The 26,772-nt window shown below is 43.6% G+C and overlaps 1 protein-coding gene and 1 non-coding gene across 4 annotated transcripts in view; one reads left to right on the forward strand and one right to left on the reverse strand.

The window, feature by feature from the left end:
- Positions 1-1,574: 1,574 nt before the first annotated feature.
- Positions 1,575-26,772, reverse strand: part of SEC22C (SEC22 homolog C, vesicle trafficking protein) — a 33,441-nt gene continuing 8,243 nt past the window's right edge. For all 3 annotated transcript variants that reach the window (XM_086720553.1, XM_086720554.1, XM_086720555.1), the window contains 6 exons: positions 18,825-19,033; positions 14,993-15,156; positions 12,890-13,069; positions 10,200-10,318; positions 8,936-9,001; positions 1,575-6,751 (listed from right to left, as the gene is read on the reverse strand). In XM_086720553.1, the coding sequence (XP_086576679.1) occupies positions 6,551-6,751; positions 8,936-9,001; positions 10,200-10,318; positions 12,890-13,069; positions 14,993-15,156; positions 18,825-19,006 (912 nt within the window). In that variant the 5' untranslated portion in view covers positions 19,007-19,033 and the 3' untranslated portion in view covers positions 1,575-6,550. The remainder of the gene's footprint in view (positions 6,752-8,935; positions 9,002-10,199; positions 10,319-12,889; positions 13,070-14,992; positions 15,157-18,824; positions 19,034-26,772) is intronic.
- Positions 25,173-25,278, forward strand: LOC112850537 (U6 spliceosomal RNA). The gene has a single exon (XR_003222660.1). It is a non-coding gene; the product is annotated as a U6 spliceosomal RNA (small nuclear RNA).

Raw genomic sequence — 26,772 nt, forward strand, 5'->3', positions numbered from 1 at the left:
TTCTCTCCTCGGCTTGCAGATGGTTGCCTTCTCTGTACCTCCCAATGCACACACGTTGAGGTACTGGGGTAGGGGTTAGGGCTTCAACATATGCATTTGGGGAGGGCACTGTTCAGCCCACGACAGGGGCACTGCCTTTCAGACTGGCTGTGCATGAAGTCCTATAACCACTCACTCCCTCCAACATTCGGTGCTTCCTAAGTGTTGCCAAACTAATAGGCACAAGGTGACATCTTACTGCTGTTTTAATAGGTACTTCTCTGTTATTTCTAATGATTTTACACATCTTCCTATGCTTATTAGCTTTTTGGGTTTTCTCTTCTGAAAACTGTTCATTGTTCTACTGAGGTTGCTGTCTTTCTTGCTGACTTACGGGAACTGATTGTACATTATTGGCTTCAGACATTCTAAGTACCTTTTCCCACTCATTTTCCCCGTGAAATCTTTATTTGTATGCAACCAAATTCATCAATCATTTTGCCTTAAGCGTTGTATCTGTAACATTTTTATTTAAGAGCACTTTCCCATCCTTGGTCACAAAGATACTTTCCTTCATGTTCTTCAATGAACTTTATCGTTTTTGCCTCGCACATCCGACCCAGTGACCTCTTGGAGCAGACACCACAGAATTAGGCAGCACTTCCCTGCCAGGCGCAGCCACAGAGACCCCTTCCTCTCTGAGCCTCACTCCTCCACTGGCACTGCTCAAGGATGCTTGGCAGTTGTCTGCTCCCTGGCCCCGTCAGGAGGTAGAGCCCAAGAAAAAGGAAGGCAACTCCGTAGCCTGAACCGGCACCCGGCCCTCCTGGAGCCAGAAGGGCATCTTTCATGGGCCAAGATCCCCCTTCACTCTTTGTGGTGCCGCCGATGGCACACAGTACCTTGTCAACAAGGAGGTGGAACCAGGTGGTGGCCAAAGGCTCTGCTAACTCCCAAATCCCAAAACCGGTAACTTAAGAGTCTACTTTGGAAGTCTCTGCCCTCCCCCAATCAGGACAGACGGTGGAGAGGAGCTTGGACCATGCATTCCCCACCGCGCCTCAAATATGGGCAGAAAATTGGTGCATCTGTTTCCATTCTGGGAACTTCGTCAGCTGCTTACAGGGAGGACCTCTGTAAAAGGGTGCAGTCCCTTGGGCCCCGAGCCTGACGACCGGCTGGCAGCTGCGCCTCCTGCTGGCCATTCTGTGGTGGGGCTGGTCCTGGGAGATGGAACTCAATGGTCCCTCAGAGCATGGCCAGGAGCTCAGAGCCTAGAGCAGGGCAAATGCCCGCTCACAGGCACACAGATAAGCAGGGGCAGAGCCTGCATAGAAGGCGGGCCTCCCAGCCCCCAGGGCTGCTCTGTGACTGCTATGTTGGCTTTTCCAAGGTCTTTCCTGGACCCACGATCGCTTTCCAGAGTCTGGGGTTGGTGCTAAGGACTGAGGCTTGGCACCTGTCTAGACATTGGAGACGAGGATGTGAATTCCACTTCTTTCAACACCCCCCGCTCCATGATGACAGGCCCACATCACACCCTCTAGGAAAACGGACCCAAAACTCAAAATTTTTTACACAAATAACACACAACGTAATAAGCACCTTAGATTTATTCTCCTCTCACTTCTGAAGCCATGTTATTTAATTTATATATACATGGTATATAAATGGCTATACAATATTCTTTACATATATTAACACGAGTTTAGGCTTTACTACTGTGTGAGAGTTTGTTAAAACATACCCATCATTTATTCAAAATAGATCTTTGTTATTACATGAAAACAGTAAGAAGCTTGTACAACATGGACAGCAAGCATTCAAAACGCATATGTGAAGGAAATGGTTTTGCCCTGGCTAAATCAGTCTCAATCTTTTACGCTCTTAGTAGAAAAGTCTATTAAATGAAACAGAATTCGGGGGAGGGGGGGTCAAGTCGTACAAATAATTCATTAAATATACTTCTGAAGTAACCCCAGAATCACAGAAGGGTTAAAGAAGGTCACACGTACCAAGCACAGGTTAGAAGAACAGAATGGATTTGATAATTTGACCTGAAATAAAAGGCGCTTGTGAGCCGCGGCTCTGCCATCAGCACACACGGACAGATGTTTCCATATCCGGCCATTCCCAGGTCTTACTGACAAGCCCTTTTCCACAGGTTCCCTGCCAAGACGTTTCCCCAGCAACCGGGGTCTGACATCACTGCTCCCAGACGGGAGACTCAGCTCTCCCCATTTGGCTCAGGGATGGACTTGAGGTTTGGTTCGACCAGCAGAACCGGCCTCCCTGGATGCCGGAGGGCCCAATGCCAATGGTAGCAAGAGCTCTGTGACTGGAGGGCAAGAGGCACGTTCAGGGGGGAGAAAGAGAGGTCACCACCTTTCTAGACTGGAAGACTGAGCCCATTTACCTAGCAGGATCATAAAAGGCCTGTCTTTGTAAAACCTGGAAGACCCGGCTGCACTGTGCTGCGTAAAGTGTGAACTTCCTCTCACCGGGTGAAAGCCTTTTTCCTCCTGCACGTGAACAGGGGATTCACCCAGTATTCTCCTCCACTAGGCTTTTCTCCTCATGACAGCATGCCGAGGGAGTAGTGGTTACCACCGCTTCCCAGCTGAGGACCCTGTCCCTGCGGGCAGAACCTGCCCACAGTGGTGGAGGCCTGAGCAGGAGAGTCAAGTCTCTCTTCCTCTACCATTGTTCACACTCACAGAGCACAGTGGAGCTTCCCTGTGCCCGGGCAGGATTCTGTGGAGGAACGTTTGAAATGTGAGCAACACCAGAGCGGGGTGCACATCTGGTCCCTGTAAACACTCCCATGCCTGCCGGGCCCCACTTGCGCTGCCCCGTGCACGCACAACAGCAGTCTCCTGAGGGCCACCTGCCCTGCATGTTACAGTGAGTGGCCGATTCCTTCAAGGAAAAGCAAACAGCAGCCCTGGATGAAGGTGCAGCACGTGCCCCCGACACGCCAACTGCTTGAGGGCGGCTGCTTGAGGGCCCCCAGCTCTGCTCCTCACCTGTCTCCTGCTTGCTGCACCCCAAACAGCCGGCCCTCCTGGCTGTCGTCTTTGCCGACCCTGGCAGTGCTGACCGCCAAAGTGCTGTTGCCCTCCGAGCCCCGACTCCCAACTGTGTGCTGCAGCTCCCAGGGGCACAGAGGAAGAGGGCCGGGCCTCAGTGCACTCTGCTCCGCCCCTGAACTCCTGTACCCACCTTATCAACTACAGTGAAAGACGGCTTTCCCCACCCCTCCAAAGATTCCAGTTTCAGCCTCTGTTTCCAGGGCTGCAATGTGTGGGACAGACACGGAAAGAGGCAGAAGAGTCCTGGAGAATAGGGGCACCTAGGAAAATAACAGGGAGCTCAAGGTGAGGTGACAGAAATGAGATTGTTTTAATTTCAGCACTCCTCCTAACACCCTTTTTCCAACTCCTTAAGGAATTTTAAAAGGTTGCTTCACAATGCCTGTAACACAGACCACAGGGGTGCAAGCCTGAGAAGCAAAACCGGGAGCCTCCGGTCACATTCCTCCCACCACCAGCAGAGGGGCCTCTAGTACTGAGAGGTAATGCCACCCCCAAATACACCCCTGATTGTCTCCTCCCAGGAAAAAGAAACTCAGGAATGATCCTTATCACAGTAAGGCTACCCTAGGGAAATGAAACCAGAGTCGACGTGTTTCTCTCACCTGCATACTTGAGGAAGGGAAAACCCTGTGGGCCTTTGCCCCATGGTTGAGAAACCCTGGCCAAGAGCACTGAGCCACATTCCAAGCCCTATACGGGAGATGGGAATAATGCACTCCGACGTTCAAAGATCTTGCAGTATCTGATCCCAGAAGGCACTTTTAAGGTTTGTTTTCAACATTATTTCAACTATTCCCAGATCCACCCCTGCGAGGTTGGTTGGGCAGGTAGCATTGAACCATTGGGAAAATAAAGTGCGAGAACAGCAATGAGTCCGTGGGGTAGTGAGGATAACTCCTGCGACGTGGAGCCACCTTTCTGGCATCAAGGATGACACAAGGGGCCACAAAACTCCAAGCCTGAACCAGGTCAACCCTGAGCTGGGATCTCCCTTGGACAAAATCCCCAGAACTACTTCTCTGTCATTTGTCTCTTCCTCCAGTGAATGAGGCTTCTTTTGGCTGGGTTCCAGGTGAACAATGTTTATGTGGTTATTATTTTGTACTATTTGTCCAGTGCATCTTTTCCCTCTCATTTGCAAAAACCGATCTGAAACCCCATGTAGATGTTAACTGATGAAAACCACATTCAGCCAAGTGTAGACAACATCTCCACCAGTGCAGGAAGTATTCACCAGGAGGGCCTACTCTTCAGGATAGTTCTCTACTGCCAGGTATGGATCACAGATTCTGCCCCCGAGAGCATCTGGGGTATAGGGCTACACGGCAATAACACATGAGCTCAAAAAATATTAATAACTCACTTATAGGCTGTGCTTACCAACGTTTAAAGCCTTTTTTTTCTTTTCTTTTCTTTTCTTTTTTTTTTTTTTTTTGGTACTTCTAATGTACAAAGACTTCTCTTCCCTCCTTGGCTTTCCATTCTATTTTACCATCTCTTCAAAATTATCTCCCAGAGAGCCTGAAGATTCGCCTGCTGGGTATGCAGAAAATTACGAAGATGCAACACTGATAGAGTGACAACTGTGTAGTTGACATCTGAGGATGTTGCCAATATAACTTTCATATCAAGATATTTTGATTAAAAACAGAAAATTGTATTATAAGAAAATTACTGTAGCATCATTTTCCCAACAGTTTCCAGTTACATAAACTTGTTTTTCTTAACCTGACACCAAGGTAGCTCAGTAACAATGCACTACCAGTAACAACCAAGTACAACTGAGTTCCCTAAAATAATATTCTTGCTTTCCCTACGTACTCAATAATTCTTGCGAAGCTTTTCAACTTTTAAGATCAAAGTAGGATTATTTTAATTTATCAAGACCACATAATTCAACCCAAAATATCCCATGCAACTGTCAGTGAGCTATTCAGATTCTAGACTTCTACCAAGAACAATCCAAAGAGGGGCGCTTGGGTGACTCAGTCGATTAAGCGTTCGACTTTAGATCAGGTCATGATCTCACCGCTTGTGAGTTCGAGCCCCACATCGGGCTCTGTGCTGACAGCTCAGAGCCTGGAGCCTGCTTCAGATTCTGTGTCTCCCTCTCTCCCTGCCCCTTTCCTGCTCACGCTCTGTCTCTTCCAAAAATAAAATAAACATTAAAAAAAAAAAATCAACAATCCAGAGGGCAAACTCCTGAAATGGCCTCCTAAATGTACTGGACAACCCAGGCTGAACTTTCTGGAGACCAAAAGGATCTTATACAGAGCCTCTTTTTGGACAACTGTGATCAATCACTATTTTAACAGAGAGAAGAAAAGTAACTTTTCAGGGCATGGGGTTTATTATATCCTTATCCTTATGAAGCTTGAAAAAAAGTTAACACCTCCTTAACTCCTGTTCATAAAGAACGAGGCCCTCCATCTAATTAAGATGACTGGAAGAGGGGTAGAGGAGTAATTAACTCAGGAGGTCTTCTGGGAACAGGTACACAGGGTCAGGCATTCATCATCATTAAGATGACAGGCACTCAGCTGCCATGTACAAGGCTGATGACAAGGGTTTTTTTGTTTTTTGTTTTTTTACTACAACCTGCATCTGTAAGGTGCCACTGTGTGAATCCATGTGACTCACCTACTCCTGTCTGTGGCCCCACCGCAAAGAACCCTGAAATTCTCGGGCTCATAAGCTCATCCTCATGAGCTTATGATCCAGTAGCACTGGTTACTCAATTTTTTAAATATTCAGATATACCCTGCAGACAAATACAAAACTTTTCTGTGCCCACGCAGTCCCACCACCATAAAAAGTTATATACAAATTAAATAAACTCGGCTTTCTTAACCATTTTCTCAGCTTGAGTTTGTCCTTTCCCCAAATGAAGATAAGTTCAATTTATATCCAAAATACATTTAAATATTCTAAAGGTATCATATCAGACCTAAGTTATCAAAAAATGTAAACAAAATTTATCTAGCTTATACTTATGAACCATATTTTAAAATGTTGAATTCACCCTGTATTGACCCTCTACAAAAAACTAACCACGTCCCATTTAGACTGAAAAGCTGATGTGGATTTTAAAGTGGTTCCTCAGAGACAACCGCCAGTTACTAAAGCTAGTGTTATTGAATCTAGTGGTTTATTGCATCATTCAATTTAAAAGACCAAAATAATTCCATTCTGATCTTCTAATAATGCTCCTTCTGAATGAGCCCCCAGATTCTGCTGTCCTAAGTAAATGTGCTGAACTGGAGATTCCGCCATGATGCCCAGCACAAAACTGGGGCTGGGGCGACCTCGTGTTTTCCATCGCTCCTGTTAAAAATCCCCAACTTTCGGTATCACTCTGGTTTGGTTGCAAGGAACTTCAAGGATGGAAACTCGAGGTGAAGTCGAGAAGCAAAAAGGGAAACAGAGGTGACTCTCACAAGAAAACGAAAGGATCCATTCATCACATGATGTCATCTTCATACTCCATAGTCAGACTGCTTCTCCTGAAGCTGCCTGGTCAGTATCTGATATGAAGACAGAAAAGCCACTCCTATGTGGAAAAGGATTTGCCAGAGGTTCCTTAGCCCATGCAGGTACATGTTGCCCAGGCAGATAAAGAGCAGCATCAGCACCACCTTCACAGTCCTGGCTGGACTGTAGAACAGGTACAAATAACACTGAAATGACACCATAAGAGGCAGTCCAGTCAGAGAGGAGAAAACAGCCACAGGTCCGATGCAGGACTCACTTCCTACACCTGCACACACAGTGTCATCTCACACATAGTAGCTCATTAAACTGAAATCATGACAATGGAGCCCGGCCTTGCCAGGTGAGCTGCTGTTAATCAAATCACTGGATGAAAGTGGAGATCCAGAAGAGACAAGAAAAGTGGAACAGATGTCACCGGGGGAATTAGAACATGACACTCTTGAAAACATTTAAGAACTACAGACAGAAATGCCCAGGCTGTGGGCTGTGGAAAAAGAAGAGGTGCAGGTAAGGGGAAGAGAGCCAGGCCAAAGACACCCCAACAAGAACGGCTGGTCTCCAACTGGACTTTTCCTTCCAGGGAGTCATGACAGGTAGGAAAGCCAGTAAAAGAAGCTATGCTTTTATTATTTGTTTTTCCTGAGTTCCAATGACATCAGGGACCAATGTTCCCTAGACATCCTCCTTATCGTGTCTTCAAAAGCATCTCTGACACAGGGAAAGGTCTCACAGCAGGGAGGGGGACTAACATTTTGTGTAGGGCATTCACCCAGAAAAGAGGCCATTCTTGTTCTACAAAAGCTAAAAGTAACTTTTTGGTTCAATGTTTAAAAAAAAACAAAAAGCACATTCTCAAAACACAGAGCAGTTCAACAAAGGCTCAAGCTCCAGTGGGAGGGAAAGAGTTCCCCACTGAAAGAGCTACCCAAGTAAGAATGCAGTTGGGGGAACGAAGGCCAAAGTGCAAGATCCCTGCAGCCCTGGAATACAGGCTCTCGGTACCTCAAATGGCAACACTCGAGGCTTGGGACACTTGATTTCTAAAAAATGAGTGCATTTTTGGTCCTGGGTTGAATATTTCTTTTCCCACAATCATGTCACTCTTAAAAAATAGACCATTCTGGGATGTATGTGGAAGAGAGAAGAAGCGTTCTTTGAGAAAATAAATTTTAATTGAAAGGAAAAGAAAAAAAAAAAAAAGCTTAAGAATGTAGACAAAGTACTAAAATCTGAGCCTCTATGGAAGATGGGGAAAGAAAATTACAGGTTTTTTGTTGTTTTTTTTTTTTTACTAGAATTAACTCTACCTACAGAGGGTTCAAAAGCTCCATTTTACTCTGCCCTGTAAGTATGCAGCTTATTTGAAAATAACTAAACAGTAACCGGGGGCGCCTGGGTGGCTCAGTCGGTTAAGCAGCTCAGGTCACGATCTCGAGGTTCATGAGTTCAAGCTCTGCGTTGAGCTCCATGCTAACAGCTCAGAACCTGGAGCCTGCTTCAAATTCCGTGTCTCCCTCTCTCTCTCTCTGCCCCTCCCCACTCACACCCTGTCTCTCTCTCCCAAAAACAAATAAATCTTTTTAAAAATCTGAAAGTAACTAAACAGTAACCAATAGTAAAAACCCACTAGTTAATGTTGTAATGTTTGCCTCGTTTCCTAACGACAGATTTGAGTCAGATGGTATGACCATTAAAAAAAAAAGTTTTTGGGGCGCCTGGTGGCTCAGTCGGTTGAGCGGCCAACTTCGGCTTAGGTCATGATCTCGCGGTCCGTGAGTTCGAGCCCCGCGTCAGGCTCTGTGCTGACGGCTCGGAGTCTGGAGCCTGCTTCAGATTCTGTGTCTCCCTCTCTCTGACCCTCCCCCGTTCATGCTCTGTCTCTCTCTGTCTCAAGAATAAATAAACGTTAAAAAAAAAAAAAAAGTTTTTACCTAGTCTTGCATTTAAACAACACACACGCACACGCACGCACATGCAGTTGTCACTTCTGCAGGAGGACATTTCTATACTTGGACTGCCGTGACACTAAGCAACACCCTGCCTCACATTAGTCAGGTAACCCAATCCCCACAGCACTCTCATCTTTCCCTTCTTGAAATGTGAGTCCCAAAATTCCTGGCTTCTGTTCAGCCGTTGTGAAAGGCTCTGCAGCCTAGGGCAAATGGCTTTCCCTTTGAGTCCAATGCTGTTCCTTTGTAAAACGAGAGGACTGGACAGGATGGGCCTAGCGTGGTTCCACTAAGGGCCTGTTATTCCGTGACAGGCCTTGGTGGAACAAAATCACATCTAGAAATAAGCTGATGGTCCCAACAGAAGAACAAAATAAGGTCACGGGTTCAACCCACTCAAAATATCAATGTTTCACCCACCTGGAAAATACAGGCTACAAAAGGAATAAGAAAAGCCAGAATAGTTCCAATTTCCTCGTGGGCAACCTAAAACAAATGTAAGAAACAGGAGAAAAGGAATATTCCGATGAAAGGAAAAACGATGACATGAAGCTCTTCACACCTCATTGGGTCTGGTTTGGTTGATAATGCAAAATCCTTGACTGGGACAGAGCACCCTGTTTCTATACCAGAACCGGGGTTGACATGCAACTGTTTCCAACAGCCTGGACACACCATGTGCCCTCCTGTCCCCGAGCATCTGTACGAAGCCCCCAGGCTGCAATGCCCCCCAACACTACTGCCTCTCAAAATCCACTAATTTGTCAGCACTAAGCTTTCCCTAATTCTGCATTCTTCAGGTACTGCCACCTCCTTAGTGATGTCACCACACTCTACTTTGTGCCCCATCTTAACTGTCTTGTCGGACATGTAACTGTTCTAGTGCGTACAGACGCTTGGTAAGTATCTGGGCATGGATAATCATAAAAAATAAGAGTAGGAAACAGCACCCATCAGCCAAAGACAGGACGCAGTAACAGGTGGTCACCACTCTTACAGCACAGGCCTGCTGCCACTCTCCACACAGGTCTGTCTACATTAGTCTCCTGAGAGCAACACCAGCCATGCTTCAGCCTTTACTACCGCAGTGATGGTGTGGGCACGATGGCTCTATTTTTAAATGAGGTATCTATCTGTTTATGCCTACAGTGATTCTATGCTTTTTCAAAGTGTTTTAAATACTTCAAAATTTAAAAAAATATTTTAAGAGCCCTGACATAGAGAGTTGCTTTGATTTAAGCAGCCTGGCAAACCAACTGCCTAATGATACAGTTCTCTGACAAAGACATAGGGAGGTGGCATCTTGCTTGATATAAATCAGACTAGGAGGCAACTTTTTAACAGGCAGAAACAGCCTGAACCTCAGAGGCTGAGAATCAGATTCGCTCTTGACGAGCAATCAGGACCCTGGGGTGACTCCTGGGGCCCAAGGATGTCCCTGTAGCAAACTATTTCTCACCAAGTCCCCGACAGGCCCCTTTGGCTTCTTGGGACAACAGACACAAAAGAGCAAGTTTTTTTATTTGTTCAATTTACTTAAAGAATAGACTTTAAAATAAAAATTGTATTTTAATTAAACAATTGTTAAAACCTTTGTACATAATAACCTTACGAATAAAGTGTCTCCCCCATCAGTTTCTGCCATCATAGGTCCTTCAATTTAAACTATAAAAACAAAGGTTACCTGTAGAGAATGTTCTGCGAGGTGAATCCCACGGATGAGGTTCAGAGCAGCACACATGATGTTGAGAATGAGCGAAAGGACACCCAGGGCTGTCACTGGCTCCATTCGGAAATTAGGAGCTTCACAATTAAAAAAAATAAGTGTCTAGTGAAAATAATTTCTATATGAAAGAAAAATAAACAAAGACATTAACTAGACCTCCACTAATGATAGGCTCATTATGTTAAACACAGAATAACAAACATATTAATTAAAAGCAGCTGCTGTTAGACGGCAAAAAGGCAAGAAATGGAGGACAGAATGGATCTGGGAATCTGAAGTGAGTTTCTTTTGGCACGAGGACTGTCTCTGAGTTAAGCACAGGTTTTTCAAGGCCTGATTTTCTTTCTACTTAAAGCAGTGGTTCTCAGAGAGGAGCGATTAGCCCCTCAGTGGGGAACTGGCAATGCCTAGAGATATTTGGGGTTGTCAAAACTGCAAACAGGGTATTACTGGCACCTAGTGGGCCACGAATGCATCTAAGCATCCTACAATGTACAAGACAAGCCCCTCACAACAAAAAATTATCCAGTACAAAATGTCAGTATGGCTTAGGCTGAGAAAACCTGATGTAAAGCAATTTATGGCTTTATTTGTAAATTGATTGTCAAACTGACAGCATTTCTATCAACTCTCAGCTTCTAAACAAGGACAGTATTCAGGGACTCGTGGGCTTCCGGGGCAATGTGCAGCAAATGCAGTTTTTTAAATTCTAAAATAATTGGGAAGAGGAGGTAAAAACACTGATTATTTGAGCCACAATCTGTTTCTGGAACTCTAGACCAAATGATCATTCTCTCTTCAGAGATAACTACCAAGACCGATTCTGGTTCACACTATTAAATGGTGACACCCTGCCCCATTCTCTTAGTATGATCTTTTAAATCATCCCTTCTGGTCCTTACATTTCCCACATACACACACATGCGCACACACATGCACACACACAAGTATCTAGCCACAACCCAAGGGATGCCTAGTGTTAGTGTGTTAGAGTTTCCACTGAGCTTCCAAAGCTCCTGTTAGAACAGAACATGCTACCTGTAAAGATTCTAGCCTCAGGACAATAGGGTGGGTCAAACCACAGTAAAATGTCCTAGAAAGATAAGCAAGTTGATGTTTTCTGGATTTTACTCCTCTTGTCTAAGTGGTTGAAAAACAAAATACATTACAGAGCCACCCCATTTTTATATACGGCAAAAGAAAAAGCTTGTGGCTCAATTACCTTCTACGAAAGTTAAGTTCAATCCTAGTATAAATTACACGTTACTGATTGGCATAAAAGCCAATCCAGGAATGTATTTGGTTGAAATTTAAATAGATTAAATCAAAACACAAAGTTAAGCCAAAAAGGTGAACATTAAGGAAAAAAAAATTTTTGTAATGTTTATTTTTGAGAGAGAGAGAGACAGAGAGACAGAGCACAAGTGGGGTCAGGGCAGAGAGAGAGGGAGACATAGAATCTGAAGCAGGCTCTAGGCTCCGAACTGTCAGCACAGAGCCCTATACGGGATTCAGATTCACAAACCGTGAGATCATGACCTGACCGGACGCTTAACCGACTGAGCCACTTAGGTGCCCCCCAAAATGTGAACATTTTTAATACACCACTTTTAAAATTCAAGCAGTGAGTTTAGTATAAAAACTGTTAAAACAAAATAATTAGACTGTCGTAGTGTAGACAACTCTATCTTTCAAAGAAGGATTCAGCTCTTAGACCATTACAGAATGGTTAGAAGATAAATTCTACTTTAATTAAAACTTAGTTTGTGTGTGTAATCATAAACAAGGAATAAAAAAAAAAATCATGCTTTGTTATGTGCTCTTAGACCATTACAGAATGGTTAGAAGATAAACTCTACTTTAATTAAAACTTAGTTTGTGTGTGTAATCATAAACAAGGAATAAAAAAAAAATCATGCTTTGTTATGTGCTCTTAGACCATTACAGAATGGTTAGAAGATAAACTCTACTTTAATTAAAAATTAGTTTGTGTGTGTAATCATAAACAAGGAATAAAAAAAAATCATGCTTTGTTACATGCTAGGCATTGAGTGGCTAGTGGTGTTAACGGCGGACTAAGTCACAGAGTGCCAGGGCACCCAGCTCGGAAATCCACAGGGCTCATGGGGAAGCAAACTGAGAACATTCGAAGCCCTGGCTCTGGCCCTGCCCACCCTCATCCCCAAGGCCCTTCCCTCCCAGGTCAAGGAGGGCATGGTTTCTCAGTGGAGATTTACAATGTTTTCACTAAGTGATAAGATGAGATAAGGATTCATTGTCAAAAGAAAAAAGAGAGAAAGAGAACAGACAAATCTGCACACTTTAGTAAGTGACTTCCAGCAAAACCGAATGACTTCCTTTTACATTTAAACGGGTAGACTTCACCCTGGTTGAGAAAACAAGTCACTCTTCTGAATTTCATCAAGAGTTGCACCGCCCCCTCCCCAGAATGACTATGGTGACAGTTTTTTTGTTAACAGTCACCTGGAAACAGGTCAGTCCATATTTTCCAGACATATTTTCCAGACACCCATCCCCTAAAAAACAACTCCCTGGTTTAAAAAAAAAAAAAAAAAAAAGCCAATTGCGTTTGAAATACCTAATGTCACCTCATCTTCACCAACATCGGAGAAGAGCAAACCACTTACCAGGCTCCAAGTGTATCTGTGTGTGACCATTCATTATCCCATTCGCTATATCTGTGTCCTCCACAGTGAGAACCACTGGAGGCTGGAAGTCAAGCTCCTCCTGAATTTTTTCTAAGCTGCTCTCCATCTGAGCGGAACTTACACAGTTAAAATGCCACTTCACTTTCTGAATGATGCTATCTGCAAAAAGAGAGCAACCCAAGTTGAGCAGTTGCGTCAGGATGGATATTACAGAACAATATGTGCAAAATGAAGTTCACCTTTCTGAGCAAGCTAGTAAGTCAGCCAGATTCTGGGAGTGTCTGGATACACCTAAAGGTCAGATGTTCACTGGGTGTCATTACTGGTCTCATCAATCTCTTCAGTGCATAATACTTAAAATGCGATTGTCCACAGAGAAGGCAACAATGCTTCCCGGAACCTCAGTGATGAGGGAGTCAAGGGATAGGGGCTGGAGTCTTACTCAGCCACTGCTGATAGTACAATCCTGGCCGTTCACAGAATGATGCAAAGCTTAACAGAAAGGGGAGACAGTTATTCTTGAATGAATTACCTCAAAAAAGGTACGGGAGAAAAAAACTTACAAATAAATGTGAATATTTTGTGCAAACTAAAATCACATACTTGAAAGATATCGGTTTTAATTGCTTTGTTTGCCTTAGCATTAATCGATTACCAAGTTTTAATAAGCGCTTGGGGTTTCGTACATATCGGCAAAGCAAAATCACGCACAATGCCAGTATCTAGTATCCACCATTATATTCTACTCTCACTCAGTGATGAGCAAACACGATGCCGGGACAGGGTCTGCTGTGTGATCAAGCACAGCACTTTAGAAGGAAGGCACATGCAGAGCAGCGGGGAGCAGAACACGGTCCACACTGCATATCAACCGCCACAGCTGTGGTCTGCCTGGGGCCGGCGTGCCCTCTTTGTAGGAAGAAGTGGGGTTGAGAGCAGCGGTGGACGAGGCCTCACAGGGAGAACCGGGGAGAACTCTGTCTACATCACAGGTCTGCCTGGCAGAGGCCTGCGTACCAGGGAGCTTGCCAGCACCTTTGGGTGACAACAAAATGCACCAGCCAGTGGACCACGTGAGGGAGTACGAGGGCTACGGCAGTACAGCCAGGAAGCACACGTGCCAACACGCCTGTGCACCTGACCCTTAGTACCGACTGCTGCCAGCCCCTCATTCAAGGGCATCACAGAGACAGCAGCTAGTTTACGTACAGGCCACAGGATGCCCCCCCCCACTCCCACCTCTACTCCTGTTCTCCCAAGAGCTTAGAATGACTTGACTCACAGGAAAAGAGAGGAAAAGAGAGCATAGGCTACAGCTACCATGCTGTGCTCCAAAGCCTCCGAGCCTCTACAAGCCTCTCTGACAATGCCTAAGAGAAAACAATCCTCTTCCAGGGCAGTATTTCTCAGACCTTTGAATAAAGGGGCAGTTTTTATTATTTCCAAATGGTTACAGACTGATTCTTTGATAAAATGCAATAAAAAATACCGCAGGAATGTCAAATCACCATATGAGTTTCTGGACACTTATTCTCACTTTCTGTACCTCCCTCATGATAGAACAAATTCCCACACCACCCTTTGAGTAGCACTGCTCTAGAGCAGGGGTTAGCAAATTTTCTTAAGCTGCCAGGTAGCAAATATTTGAGGCTTCTAGGCCCCATATGGTCTCTGTCACATCTACTCAACTCTGCTGGGTAAGGGCAAAAGCAGCCACAGGTGACCCATGAAAAGAATGAACGTAGCTGGGTTCCACTGTATTTACAAGAAAAAAAGAGGCGGGGCAGCTGGCCCTTGGACCAGTTTGCTGACCCCTGTCCCAGAGGGCTGTGGTGAATAATCGATACAAGTTTCACCACTCCCCAACCTGCCTCAGGCTCTGAAGAGATGAAGAGCCGGCGTTAAACCTTGAAGCTCTCCAGGCCGCTCCTTCACTGAAATCTCTTGGTACAAAACTGATCTCCAGTGACATGTTATAGCCCCTGCAGTGGTTTTCCCTGATGGTCAAAGCCAAATCTAAACCATTAATTCTACACATATGATGCCGTGAGAGAACAGTAAATAAGAAAGAGGGTTACAAACCAAATTCAAGAAAGGCGTATGGCCTGGAGGCTAGGCCAATACAGGTGGTGTCATAGGAAGCTGTGAATTCCCACCACACGGTCTCCAGAAAGCAGAAGGCCATGGCCGCTGGACACTGGCGGGAGCAGATAGCCATGCAAGCCACATCCCCCAACGAAGAGAAACTGAAACAAAAGGGCAGCATCTCCATTACCGGGGAACAGACCCCTGTATTCCCATCCCATATTCAGACACAACGATGCTTCCGCCCTGCTCTTCCTTGGCCTTGAACAGCCCTGGAGCTGTTTGCTGCATGCATACAGTCCCTTCAGCTGGACCTCCCTGGGACTCTCTTGTCCTTCCTCTAAAATAGAGAGCAGTTGGGGCACCTGGGTGGCTCAGTTGGTTGAGCGTCCAACTTCGGCTCAGGTCATGATCTCACGGTTTTTGAGTTCGAGCCCCGTGTCAGGCTCTGTGCTGACAGCTCAGAGCCTGCAGCCTGCTTCAGATTCTGTCCCCTTCTCTCTCTCTGCCCCTCCCCACTTGTGCTCTCTCTGTCTCTCAAAAATAAATAAATGTAAAAAAAAAAATTGAAAGAGAGCAGTTATTTGCCACTGACAATGTGAAATCACTCCTACTAATTTGTGCACGAAGGATGCACGCTTCATGAGGGAGAAGTAGCCTCAGACTTCTCTGCATCTATTGAGGAAAATATTTTTTTTCTTTAATCCACATCAATGGCTTTCTAATGTTAAATCATCCTGCCATCCTGAAATAAAGCCAAGAGGTTATGAGTTTGTACATATGCACATACACACAACTTACTGGATATAGTTTGCTAATGTTTTATTTAGGATTTTTGTGTCTATGCAAAGTAATATCGGCCTGTAATTTTCCTTTCCTGCACTATCTTTATCTGGTTGTGGTATTAGGGTGATTCTGGTTTCATAAAATAAATGCAGGGTTCTCTCCTTTTTCTACCACTTTTCAGAATGTCATGCTACCATTTGAAGTTCTGGGGACTCGAGTTCTCCTGTCTGTGGTGTCTACTGACTCACACTCATTGTAGAGTGTCTCCTCTGCTGTCCTGTAACTTTTGGTGAGAGGGGACCAGTGTGGAGCTTTTTTCTTTTTTTTTTTTTTTTTGTCCTTCTTTAAGAATCTCTCCAGCGCTGAGTTGTGGCACACTTCTTCCAGAGTGGTTTTATGTGCAGCATTGGTGGTATCGTCCCTTCCAGAGTGGTTTTCCATTTGCTCTGGCCAGCTACTCCAGGAGTGTCATCAGTCTGGAACCAAAACTGAGAGCTGAACCTTGTTTAGGAATTCCTAGACCATGGAGAGTATGAACTCAAACTCCAATCCTACAGGAGGCACAGAAGCTGGGTTTCAATTTCTTAGATGAGATTTTGTGTTTCCTTCCCATTCAAAGCCAGGTAGAGACGAGCTGCCCTGTACTGGTGGGTGGCTATTTCTCACCTATTGTCATTCCACCTGGGCTGTGTGTGGCCTCACAAGAATCCCTTCTTCATGCATGGGTCTTCTCACAACACCTCAAGCCCAAAGGCCTCTCCCTTAATGGGTACTGAAACTCAAGCCCTGAGTATACCATGACTGACTTATTACCCAAGAGCCTCAATGTCAGCTCACACACTTACCACACCCTGATACTCTGTTCCCCATCATTTCTGGCACCTTGGGAATTCTTTATTTTAAGCTCAGCTACACATTTAAAATAATTTCTCATATACATTTACTCACATTTCAGAATGTTTCTGGAAAAGAGTTTTACAGTTATATTGTTCTATCGTCTTTTCATAATTGTAAGTCTCTATATAAAAACTTTTGTCAATTAAAAAAAAAAAAAGACAACCTGCTCCTTATACAAGGAATTTTCCAGAAGCCCCTATTTGGGGGCTGACTTTGTCTCCCAAAAAATAGGCCCAAGTCCTAACTCCCAGTACCCGTGAACATGACCTTATTTGGAAACAGTCTTTGCAGATACAATTAAGATGAAATGAGATTATAATGGATTAGGGTAGGCCTCCATCCAATGACTGGTGTGAAATTTGGTTTTAGAGACAGAGGGGAAGAAGGCCATGTAACCAAGAAGGTAGAGATTGGAGTAACTCTTCTAAAAGACATGGAATGACAAAGACTGCCAGCAACCACTAGAAGGTAGTAGAGAGGCATGGGAAGGAGTCTTCCTTAGAACCTCCAAGACAGCACTGCCCTGCAGACACCGTGATTCTAGACTTCTGGGCTCCCAAACTGTGGGAGAATAAATTTCTGTTGTTTTAATTTGTTATGGTAACCGTAGGAACATAACTCAACTCCTTAACTATAAAATAAGCTATAGTACTGCCCACCTGTACAAAAAAAAAAAAAAACCACAAACTTCAGGTTCATCTGTGAAAATAATGGTGAATATTTAATTCAAAATACAAATGAGCAGAACGTTTTATATTCTAGTTTTCAAAAAATGACTGAAGCACCCATAATTTCATTTGATGTCAAAGATGTTTTCTTAACAGAGAAAGGTTTGAGGCGTAGCACCAAGATCCCATAAGGTGTTAGAGAATCAGAGCGTAATGAGGGAGGGACATGAAGGACAGTGGTTTTGGGCACCCAGAGAAAGGAGGCACAAATGCGGACACAGGCAGCTCAGCTTTGGCTCCTGAGCCCCCAGAGCCCACACCACAGGGTAACAGCCGCATGTGTTTGCTACCTGGTGCCCCCTTCAGGCAGGCCCCCTCTTGCCCAAGGACACCAGCAAGCCCCAAGTCAAGCCTGGCCTTTTCCTTTTGTTTTTCGGATTCTGAGGCTGAATTCCTCTAAAAGGACCCTACCTCATCAGGTCAACTAAAAATTTAGCATTTAAAGGGAGCAGGAGGAACCTGGCAAATGAGGGCCCAAATAATGGAAAACAATGATGTAAAATCTATGACAAGCCGTTGTGATACTTCAAAACCTGCAAACCCCTGCGCCCTCCTGTAGAATGGCTTCGTGCATCTTAGTCCTAGAATAAGAAATGACAGAACACATGAGGAGCAGCCCTTGGGGCCCAGTTGCCCGTACTCAAATCCAGGCCCTACCACTTACTAACAGGACAACCTCAGCTAAGTCACTTAACCTGTTTCCTCCTCTGTAAAACACGTATGATACTGTCACCCACCTCACAGGCCAATAAAGCACTTAGAACAATGCCTGACATCTAGAAAGCACTCAACAATACTAGCCATTCTTACTAGGATTATTGTAACCACTTGATTCCTACTTCCACTGGAGCATTTTTCCTACTGTATTATATTCAGTTAGGTATTTCTCTTGTTCCCTCCTTAGCCTTTAAGTTCCCTCAGAAAAGGGACCTACCTGTGCTCATTATTCACTCCCCTGCTCCGTTACATAAAAATTTTTTTAATTTAAATTTAAAAACCAAACAGGTGAAAAATTTAAAAAGTAAAAAATTAAAGGCAAGAATTAGAAGTCTTTTATTTTCTTGGCTTTCCTACTCTCATCCTTTTCCCTCCCTGACATTATACCCTAGACTTCTCCCCCTTCCTCAGCTTTTCCACCCCTCCATTTAATGCAGAATAAACTACCAAACTACAGACATGAAAACTGATTGAACCCAGGTCTCCCGACACTCAAGAGCAACCCCACCAACAGAAGGGCAAGAGTGGGAACAGCACACCCCCTTGATCCGATGGCTGTAAATGCACACAACCTCAGACTGCTGTCTGACGGCAGACCTACTCTTAACACACAGTGTGATCGGTCTCATGTTACCCCAACGTATGGTTAAAAGTAAACCCAAGTTTGCGGATGTTGTGGAAGAGTGAGCATGCTTGCTTACTGTATACTGAAGTCACGTCCTTCTGCAGAACCTCGACCTGGGTACTGGGTCAGTCGCAAGGCTAAAGTCTTGAGCCGTCTCCTGCATTCCAGAAAATCCTGGGTGTGGTAAAAGTCAGTGGAGGCCGAGAGGGGCAGTCCATCCCTCACCCTCACCACACAGGCAAAAAGGATCATAGACATGGTCTGCAGGGGAAGTCATGAGGACACCTGAGGAAAGCAAGGGCACCTTGTTACTGAAGGCAGACGATGGTAAGAGAGACGCCCCCTGCCCTTGAAACGTCCTTTCTGGCTGTTTCACCCTCACCCCACTGTAACTGCAAATGTTGTCTTTATTATTACTTCCCTGGCCTCTACTGCTAGGTCACGGCCTGTCTTCATCCCTTCATTTTCCTTCCTGTCTCTTCTTCACTTATAATCCTCCTTTCCCTTCTCTCTAATGAATCTCTCCCTTTCCAGAAGTCTACCAACTAGGATGAGGGAGAAAGGAATGGAGAAGCAAGGAAGCAGCGCCAGAAAGGCTCAGGAGCAGCAGCAATGACAGTGGGTAGTAGGACACAGGTAGCAAGACGGCCCTGAAGGGACAGGAAACACCAGACACTGAAGCAGCAGGGATGGGGCCCAGTGACCTATGCGTTTCAGGTCACCCAGGCAGGTAGGTGCTGAGCAGTTTTGTTGTCTTATCCTCACCTGCAGTAGAGGGATTCTGAGCATCCAACCTGAAGTTGGTGGCAAGAACAGAAGGTAAAAATGGAACCGAGGGAGTATAGCATGTCCTCCTGAATTTCTCCAAGTGTTTGATCCCAAGCCAGTCTTCGAAATGATGACTGAGTCCCTACAGATGGCTAAAGGAAGTCATTTAGCAAATTATACTACAGTAAGTTACTCAATATTTGGCCATGAAATGTGGGCACTATTAAGCAACAAAAGGAATCAGATCTTGAGCCCTCGTGGTGCCTTTGGCAAATCAGACCAAAACGCTTCTCAGGGTGAAAAGAGAGCCTGGCAGAGCCTGGCTGGGTTTTGGCCCCATCTGCTAACGCTGCAGGTGTTTGCACAGGCCATAACCTACACACGTAGGCCGTGGCAGCCCGCAACCAGGGGTTAGTGAGGTGGCCAGCGTAGCTTTAGTGGGTCTTTCCATGCACCCACACATCCCGTTTCACAGATTTTGTTCGTGAGGTCCTCTACTTGATAGGATGGTAATAGGTACACACATTGGTGGGCTTTTCTTTCAAAGAACTCCAAATACGTCACCTTATTTGGCCTCTCAACTCCTACAAGCAGTAGGAAAGGGGAACCCCCATGATGCACACTACTCTCTTCACCTCTGTGCCTCTACGGATTCTTTTCCTCTGTCTGTTCCTCCTCTGATCTCCCCATACCCAAATCCGCAGCCACCCTTTCCATGACCCCTTCCCAGGCTTGTCTGGCTGGAGGTCTTCCACCTCCTCCGAATTCTCAGAGACCCTATCTCCTTGTTCTCTATTTTACTAATTTTTCATTTCCATTACCTAAGTGTAGGTTCTAAGAATAAACACCCTATCTGGAATGCATAAATGAATAATTCTTCCCATTTTACCCATGAAGAGACTGCAGTGGTATAAAAACAAAAGAAAGCAAAAAGAAAACTTGGTCTATTAGCCAACAGATCCTACAAAGTCCGTTTGTCTCATCTCCCCACACTTTCCATTCAAGAGTAAACATGTGAAAAGCCCCAGGAAAAATACCTCCACACACAAAATTGCTACGTTCCCAGCACCAGTGGCAGGCCCTGCCAACTGCCAGAAGGCCATGTGGGCCGCACCCCAGCTGCTTGGCCAACGCTGAGGCCTCTGGTACCAAAGAGGTCATCAGGGATTGGGTGTGTTGCGACTAATCTCATGACCTTCTTATACTTTCGTGAATGCTTGAAATACTTAATTTAGAAATAATTTTTTTTCATGTTTATTTATTTTTGAGACAGAGAGAGACAGAGCATGAGCAGGGGAGGGGCAGAGAGAGAGGGAGGCACAGAAGCCGAAGCAGGCTCCAGGCTCTAAGCTGTCAGCACAGAGCCCCATGCGGGGCTCGAACTCAGGGACCGCGAGATCATGACCTGAGCCAAAGTCGGACGCTTAACCGACTGAGCCACCCAGGTGCCCCTAGAAATAAATTTTTAAAGACTTACAGGCACAAAGCCCTGATAGAGACAGGGGAAGACTGTAAGATCAACTTGAGACTAGGCCTTAGGAGCAAAACAAGAACGACAACTTGCTTGCTACCTTGAGAACAGTGTTATTTCAGTGCATGCAAGTTGCAACTATTCTGCAATGCACGTAGAGGAGTGTTTAAGAATACTTGTAATTAAGGGGTGTCCGGGTGGCTCGGTAAATTAAGCATCCAACTCTCAATTTTGGTTCAGGTCATGATCTCATGGTTGGGAGATCATGTCCCCAAGAAGGGCTCTGAGATGGGCTCTGTGCTGGGCACGGAGCCTGCTTAAGATTCTCTCATCCTCTCCTTCTGCCCCCTCCCCTGCTGGTGTGCACTCAGGAGCACACACTCTCTCTCTTAAAAAAAAAAAAAAAAAAAAAAAATACTTGTAATGAAGATGTTTCTAAAAACACTACTAGATAAGAAAGAACAATATAAAGACACTGAGCCCCCCCCCCACCCTCCCCCCCACCACGCCTAAAAAAGAGAGAACTAGAGAAAGACAATGAATTAATGAGATACCAAGAGAGTCAGAGACTGGACAGAAACGCCCCAAAGCAAAATAAGAAAGACACTGCTTAGGGGGCTGAGTAAATTCTCTGCTCTTTAAAGGAAAAGCAATATACATATATTCCAACTGTCAACCCCCAAATAGCCTCTCTAGTGCTGTTTTTATAGAGCATCTGCCATGTGCCAGGTATCGTGTTAAACCAATAAAAGGAAAACGGTGAACTTTTACAAGTGATAGTAATCTAAGGAGTTCTACCACTCTCTAAAGGACACAACTGTCCCTTTAGATTCTCTACTTGACCCACTTGATCCTTTGGGTGACCAAACAATAGCATTCAAAATAAAGAACACTGTTGGTCAGTTCTCCCAAGTTACTAGTACTGGAAACTAGTGAAACCCACATACATTTAAGATATTTAAATTTTTTTCTGATGCTTAAATGAAGGGGATACTGGGATATTAAGTGTTACTTGTGTTTGTGTATACATATGAGTGTGTAAACATACAGGACGACAGCTGCCTGAGAGGTGGAGGGATTTTACACACTGCTGTGTTAGAGTCTAAGAGCAGAGACAACATTGGTTTTCCCTTTTTGAAAATGTACTTTGTATCCTAAAAAATGGAAAAAAAATTAATGCAAATAGGGAGAGACTCATCTTTGTGTCCTCACAGCGCTTGGTAAGAGCTTTGCATACTGTAGGGAGCTGATGTTTGCAAATTCAGATTATGAACTATGATGAGATGATCTGTACTTGCATAAGAGATCTGACCACTGCTCAAAAAAGAATGGACTGGGGCGCCTGGGTGGCGCAGTCGGTTAAGCATCCGACTTCAGCCAGGTCACGATCTCGCGGTCCGGGAGTTCGAGCCCCGCGTCAGGCCCTGGGCTGATGGCTCAGAGCCTGGAGCCTGTTTCCGATTCTGTGTCTCCCTCTCTCTCTGCCCCTCCCCCGTTCATGCTCTGTCTCTCTCTGTCCCAAAAATAAATAAACATTGAAAAAAAAATTAAAAAAAAATAAAAATAAAAATAAAAATAAAAATAAAAAAAGAATGGACTGAGGCTTTTGCTTCTGGAAAGGTAGAATTGAAGGGCTTTTTTCCTACTCCCACTAATAGTGGTATAAAAAATATGGACACTATATACAACATAAACATAAATAAACATCTGAAAGGTGGGGACAGGAAAGCAGACTGGCTAGGGACTTTGGAACCTGAGGAATGGCACAGTTAGGAGTTTGCTCAATTTTCTTTTTGCCTCAGATATCCTAGTCTTGGTGCTGGAGAAACCGGCAACCCAGAAATGCCAATGAATGCAGGCAGGAAAAAAGAAAAAAAAGCCCAACAATGAAAAAGAGCCTGGTCTCTCCAGCCTAAGAACCAGGAAAGGTGCGCGCAGCCTAGCAAAACAGTAAAGGTTTAGACAAAAACATTCTACTCCAGCCAAACACCACAGAAAAACTGCAGCCATCATATACCCACAACAAAGGCTGAAATAAGAGCCCAGACTTCTATTTTTGCTTGGCAGTAATGAGGTGTCCCCACCAACTCTCCACACTGCTGGAGTGTCAGAGACCAGGTAGGGAGCTACAGGCAGCAAAGAGCCAGCCTCTCCCATTGTATCATTAAGGAAACAGAAATCCCCTTCTCTTCAGGGACCCAAAAGAGGCCCATCGGGGAAACCTGAACTTTTACTCCCACCTGGAAGTAATGAGATAGTACCTCCACCACCCCTGCTAACACAGTGTCAACAAAGGCCAACTAAAACAGATCTAAATAAGATCCAGAGTCTCATAACACCCCAAGTGTCCAGGTTTTAATAAAAAAAATCACTGGTCATACTACGAACCAGGAAGATCTGAAATTGAATAAGAAGAGACCATCAACTGATGCCAACATCAAGACGATAAACTTTAAAGTAACCATCATAGGGGTGCCTGGGTGGCTCAGTCAGTTAAGTGTCCGACTTTGGCTCAGGTCATGAATTCAGGGTTCGTGAGTTCAAGCCCCACATCAGGCTCTGTACTGACAGTTCAGAGCCTGGAACCTGCCTCGGATTCTGTGTCTCCCTCTCTCTCTGCCCCTTCCCCACTCAGGCTCTGTCTCTCTCTGTCTCAAAAATAAACATTAAAAAAATTTTTTTTTAATTTTTAATAAAAAATAAAATAAACCATCATAAAATGCTTCAATGAGCAATATAAACACACTTGAAACAAATGAAGAATTAAAAGTCTCAGCAAAGTAATAGAAGGTATAAAAAACCAAAGGGAAGTTTTAGAATGTAAAAAAATACAATAACTGAAGTAAAAAACTCAATAGATGAGCTCAACAGCAAACTGGAGGGGACAGAAGAAGGAATCGAATCAGTAAACATGAAGACAGAACATAAAAATTACTTAATTTAAACAATCTGAGAGAAGTTAGATTGAAAAATATTATACAGAGCCTCAGGGACTGTGGGACTATAACAAATTATCTAACACACCTGTCACTGGAGTCCTAAGGAGAGGAGAAAGAGGGTAGGAGTGAAAAAGTATTCAAAGAAATGTCTGAAAACTTCCCAAATTTGGCAAAAGACATAAGGCAACAGATTCAAAAAGAATAAATCCCAGGGGCACCTGGGTGGCTCAGTTGGTTGAGCATCTGACTTTGGCTCAGGTCATGATCTCACTGCTCATGGGTTCGAGCCCCGTGTCAGGCTCTGTGCTGACAGCTCAGAGTCTGGAGCCTGCTCTGAATTCTGTGCCTTTCTCTGACCCTCCCCTACTTGTGCTTTGTCTCTCTCTCAAAAAATAAATAAAACATTAAAAAATGTGTTTAAAAAAAAGAATGAACCCCAGAAAGGATAAACCTTGGGAAATCCATGCCAACAAAAGTAACAGTCAAACTTAAGAAAACTAAAGACAGAAAAAATCTTGAAAGCAGCAGAAAATAATACAGAGGGGGGAAAACAATTCAAACGACAGCAAATTTCTCACAGAAACCATGGAGGCCAAAAGGAAGCACGTTTTTAAAGTGCTAAGAGAAAAGAACTGCCAACCCAGAATTCTGTATTTTCAGCAAAAATATCCTTCAAAAAGGAAAGGAAAATTAAAACATATTTAGATGAAGAAGACTAAAAGAATTTGTTGCCAGCACACCTGCTCTAAGAGAATGGCTAAAGGAAGTTCTTAAACAAAAAGGAAATGATAAAAGAAGGAAACTTGGGAAACAAAAACAAACTCAAAGAGAATAAAAACATGGGAAAATACAATAGACTATATTTCTCATGAGTTTTGTAAGTTATGTTGGATGACTGAAGCAGTTACTAGAACATTTCTGATACTCTCAATGTATTTAGAGGAAATATTTAAGACAATTAGTAATGGCGGGTACAGAGATGTAAAGGCAGGTAAAGTTCCAATGCTTCACTTGAAATGGTAAAATCCTGTCTCCAGGAAACTGATAAATCATAAATATGCACAAACATAGATGTACATACATGCATATATAAGTATGCATATGTACACAGGTGTATACTAGAGCAACCACTGAAAAAGCTATACAAAGAGATACATTCAAAAACACCATATGTAAATACAAACGGACTTCCAAAAGATGTCTGAATTATTCACAGGAATGCAGGAAAAAAGAAAACAGAATTTTAGTGCTCACTTTGGCAGCACATATACTAAAAATTGGAACAATACAGAGAAGATTAGTGTAGCCACTGTGCAAGGATGTCACAAATTCGTGAAGCGTTCCATATTTAAAAAAATAAAGAAAGAAATAAGAAAGAAAACAGAATAAACAGAAAACAAAAAGTAAAAGACCATACTAAGCCCTAACATATCAATGATTACAGTAAATGTAAACGGTCAAAATACATAATTAAAGACAGAAATTGATAAAGTGGATAAAACACATGATCCAATTATTTACTTTCTACAAGAAATTCACACCAAATATAACAATATAGGTATAGGGGTGCCTGGGTGGCTCAGTCAGTTGAGCGGCAGACTTCAGCTCAGGTCACGCATGATCTCTTGGTCCGTGAGTTCGAGCCCCGTGTCGGGCTCTGTGCTGACAGCTCAGAGCCGGGAGCCTGTTTCAGATTCTGTGTCTCCCTCTCTCTGACCCTCCCCTGTTCATGCTCTGTCTCTCCCTGTCTCAAAAATAAATAAAACATTAAAAAAAATTAAAAAACAAACAATATAGGTATATTGAAAGTAAATGAATAAATATACCATGCAAACATTAATCAAAGAGTAAGTTATATTAATATCATAAGCAGACTTCAAAGCAAAGAAAATTTCCAAAGATGGAGAAAAACATTACATAATGATAAAAGAATACATCTACCAAGAAGACATAAAACTAAATGTATATGCACTAAATAATAGGGGTGTAAAATAGGTGAAGCAAAATTGATAAAGTGAAAGGAGAAATAGACAAATCCACAAAATTACGGTTGAAAACTTCAACATCACTCTTAACAACTGATGGAAAACCAGCAAAGATATAGATCTTAACATCACTATCTACAAAAGTAGGTAATCAACATTTATAGAACACTCCATCCAACAACAGAGTTCCTTTCAAGCACTGACAGAACATACGGCAAGATAGACATGGGTCATAAAACAAATCTCAACAAATTTAAAAATGCACACAGAATGTGTTCTGGGACCACAATGTAATCAAAATAGAAATTAATCAAAGAGAGGCACTAAAAACCTCCAAACACTTAAAAATTAAACAACACACTTTTAAATAATCAATGAGTCAAAAAGGAAGTCTCAAAGGAAATTTAAAAATACACTGAACTGAATAAAAAGGAAAACCTATCAAAATTTGTGAGACACAGCTAAAGCAGTGCTAAGAGGGAAATTTACTGCACCAAATGCTATCATTAAAAAAGAGGAAAAGTCTCAAAATAATAACTTAAGCTCACATGTCAAGAAACTAGAAAAAGAAGAGCAAAAAACAAAAACAAACTGAAAACAAACAAAAAACCCAAAGCAGGCAGGAGGAAGGAAATAATAGAAATCAATGAAACTAGGAACAGAAAATAGAGGAAATCAATGAGATAAAATTTTAGTCCTTTCAAAAGATCAACAACATTGACAAATCTCTACCAAAACAACAAAGAAAAAACTAGACAAGAGACATATTACTAATATCAAGAATCAGATAGGAAATATCACTATAGACACTATGGACATCAAAAAAATAAACAATGGAATACTATAAACAACTCTACACCC

This window comes from Puma concolor, chromosome C2 (genome assembly GCF_028749965.1).
Source record: "Puma concolor isolate L17-30 chromosome C2, mPumCon1.1.hap2, whole genome shotgun sequence".
Classification (NCBI taxonomy): domain Eukaryota; kingdom Metazoa; phylum Chordata; class Mammalia; order Carnivora; family Felidae; genus Puma; species Puma concolor.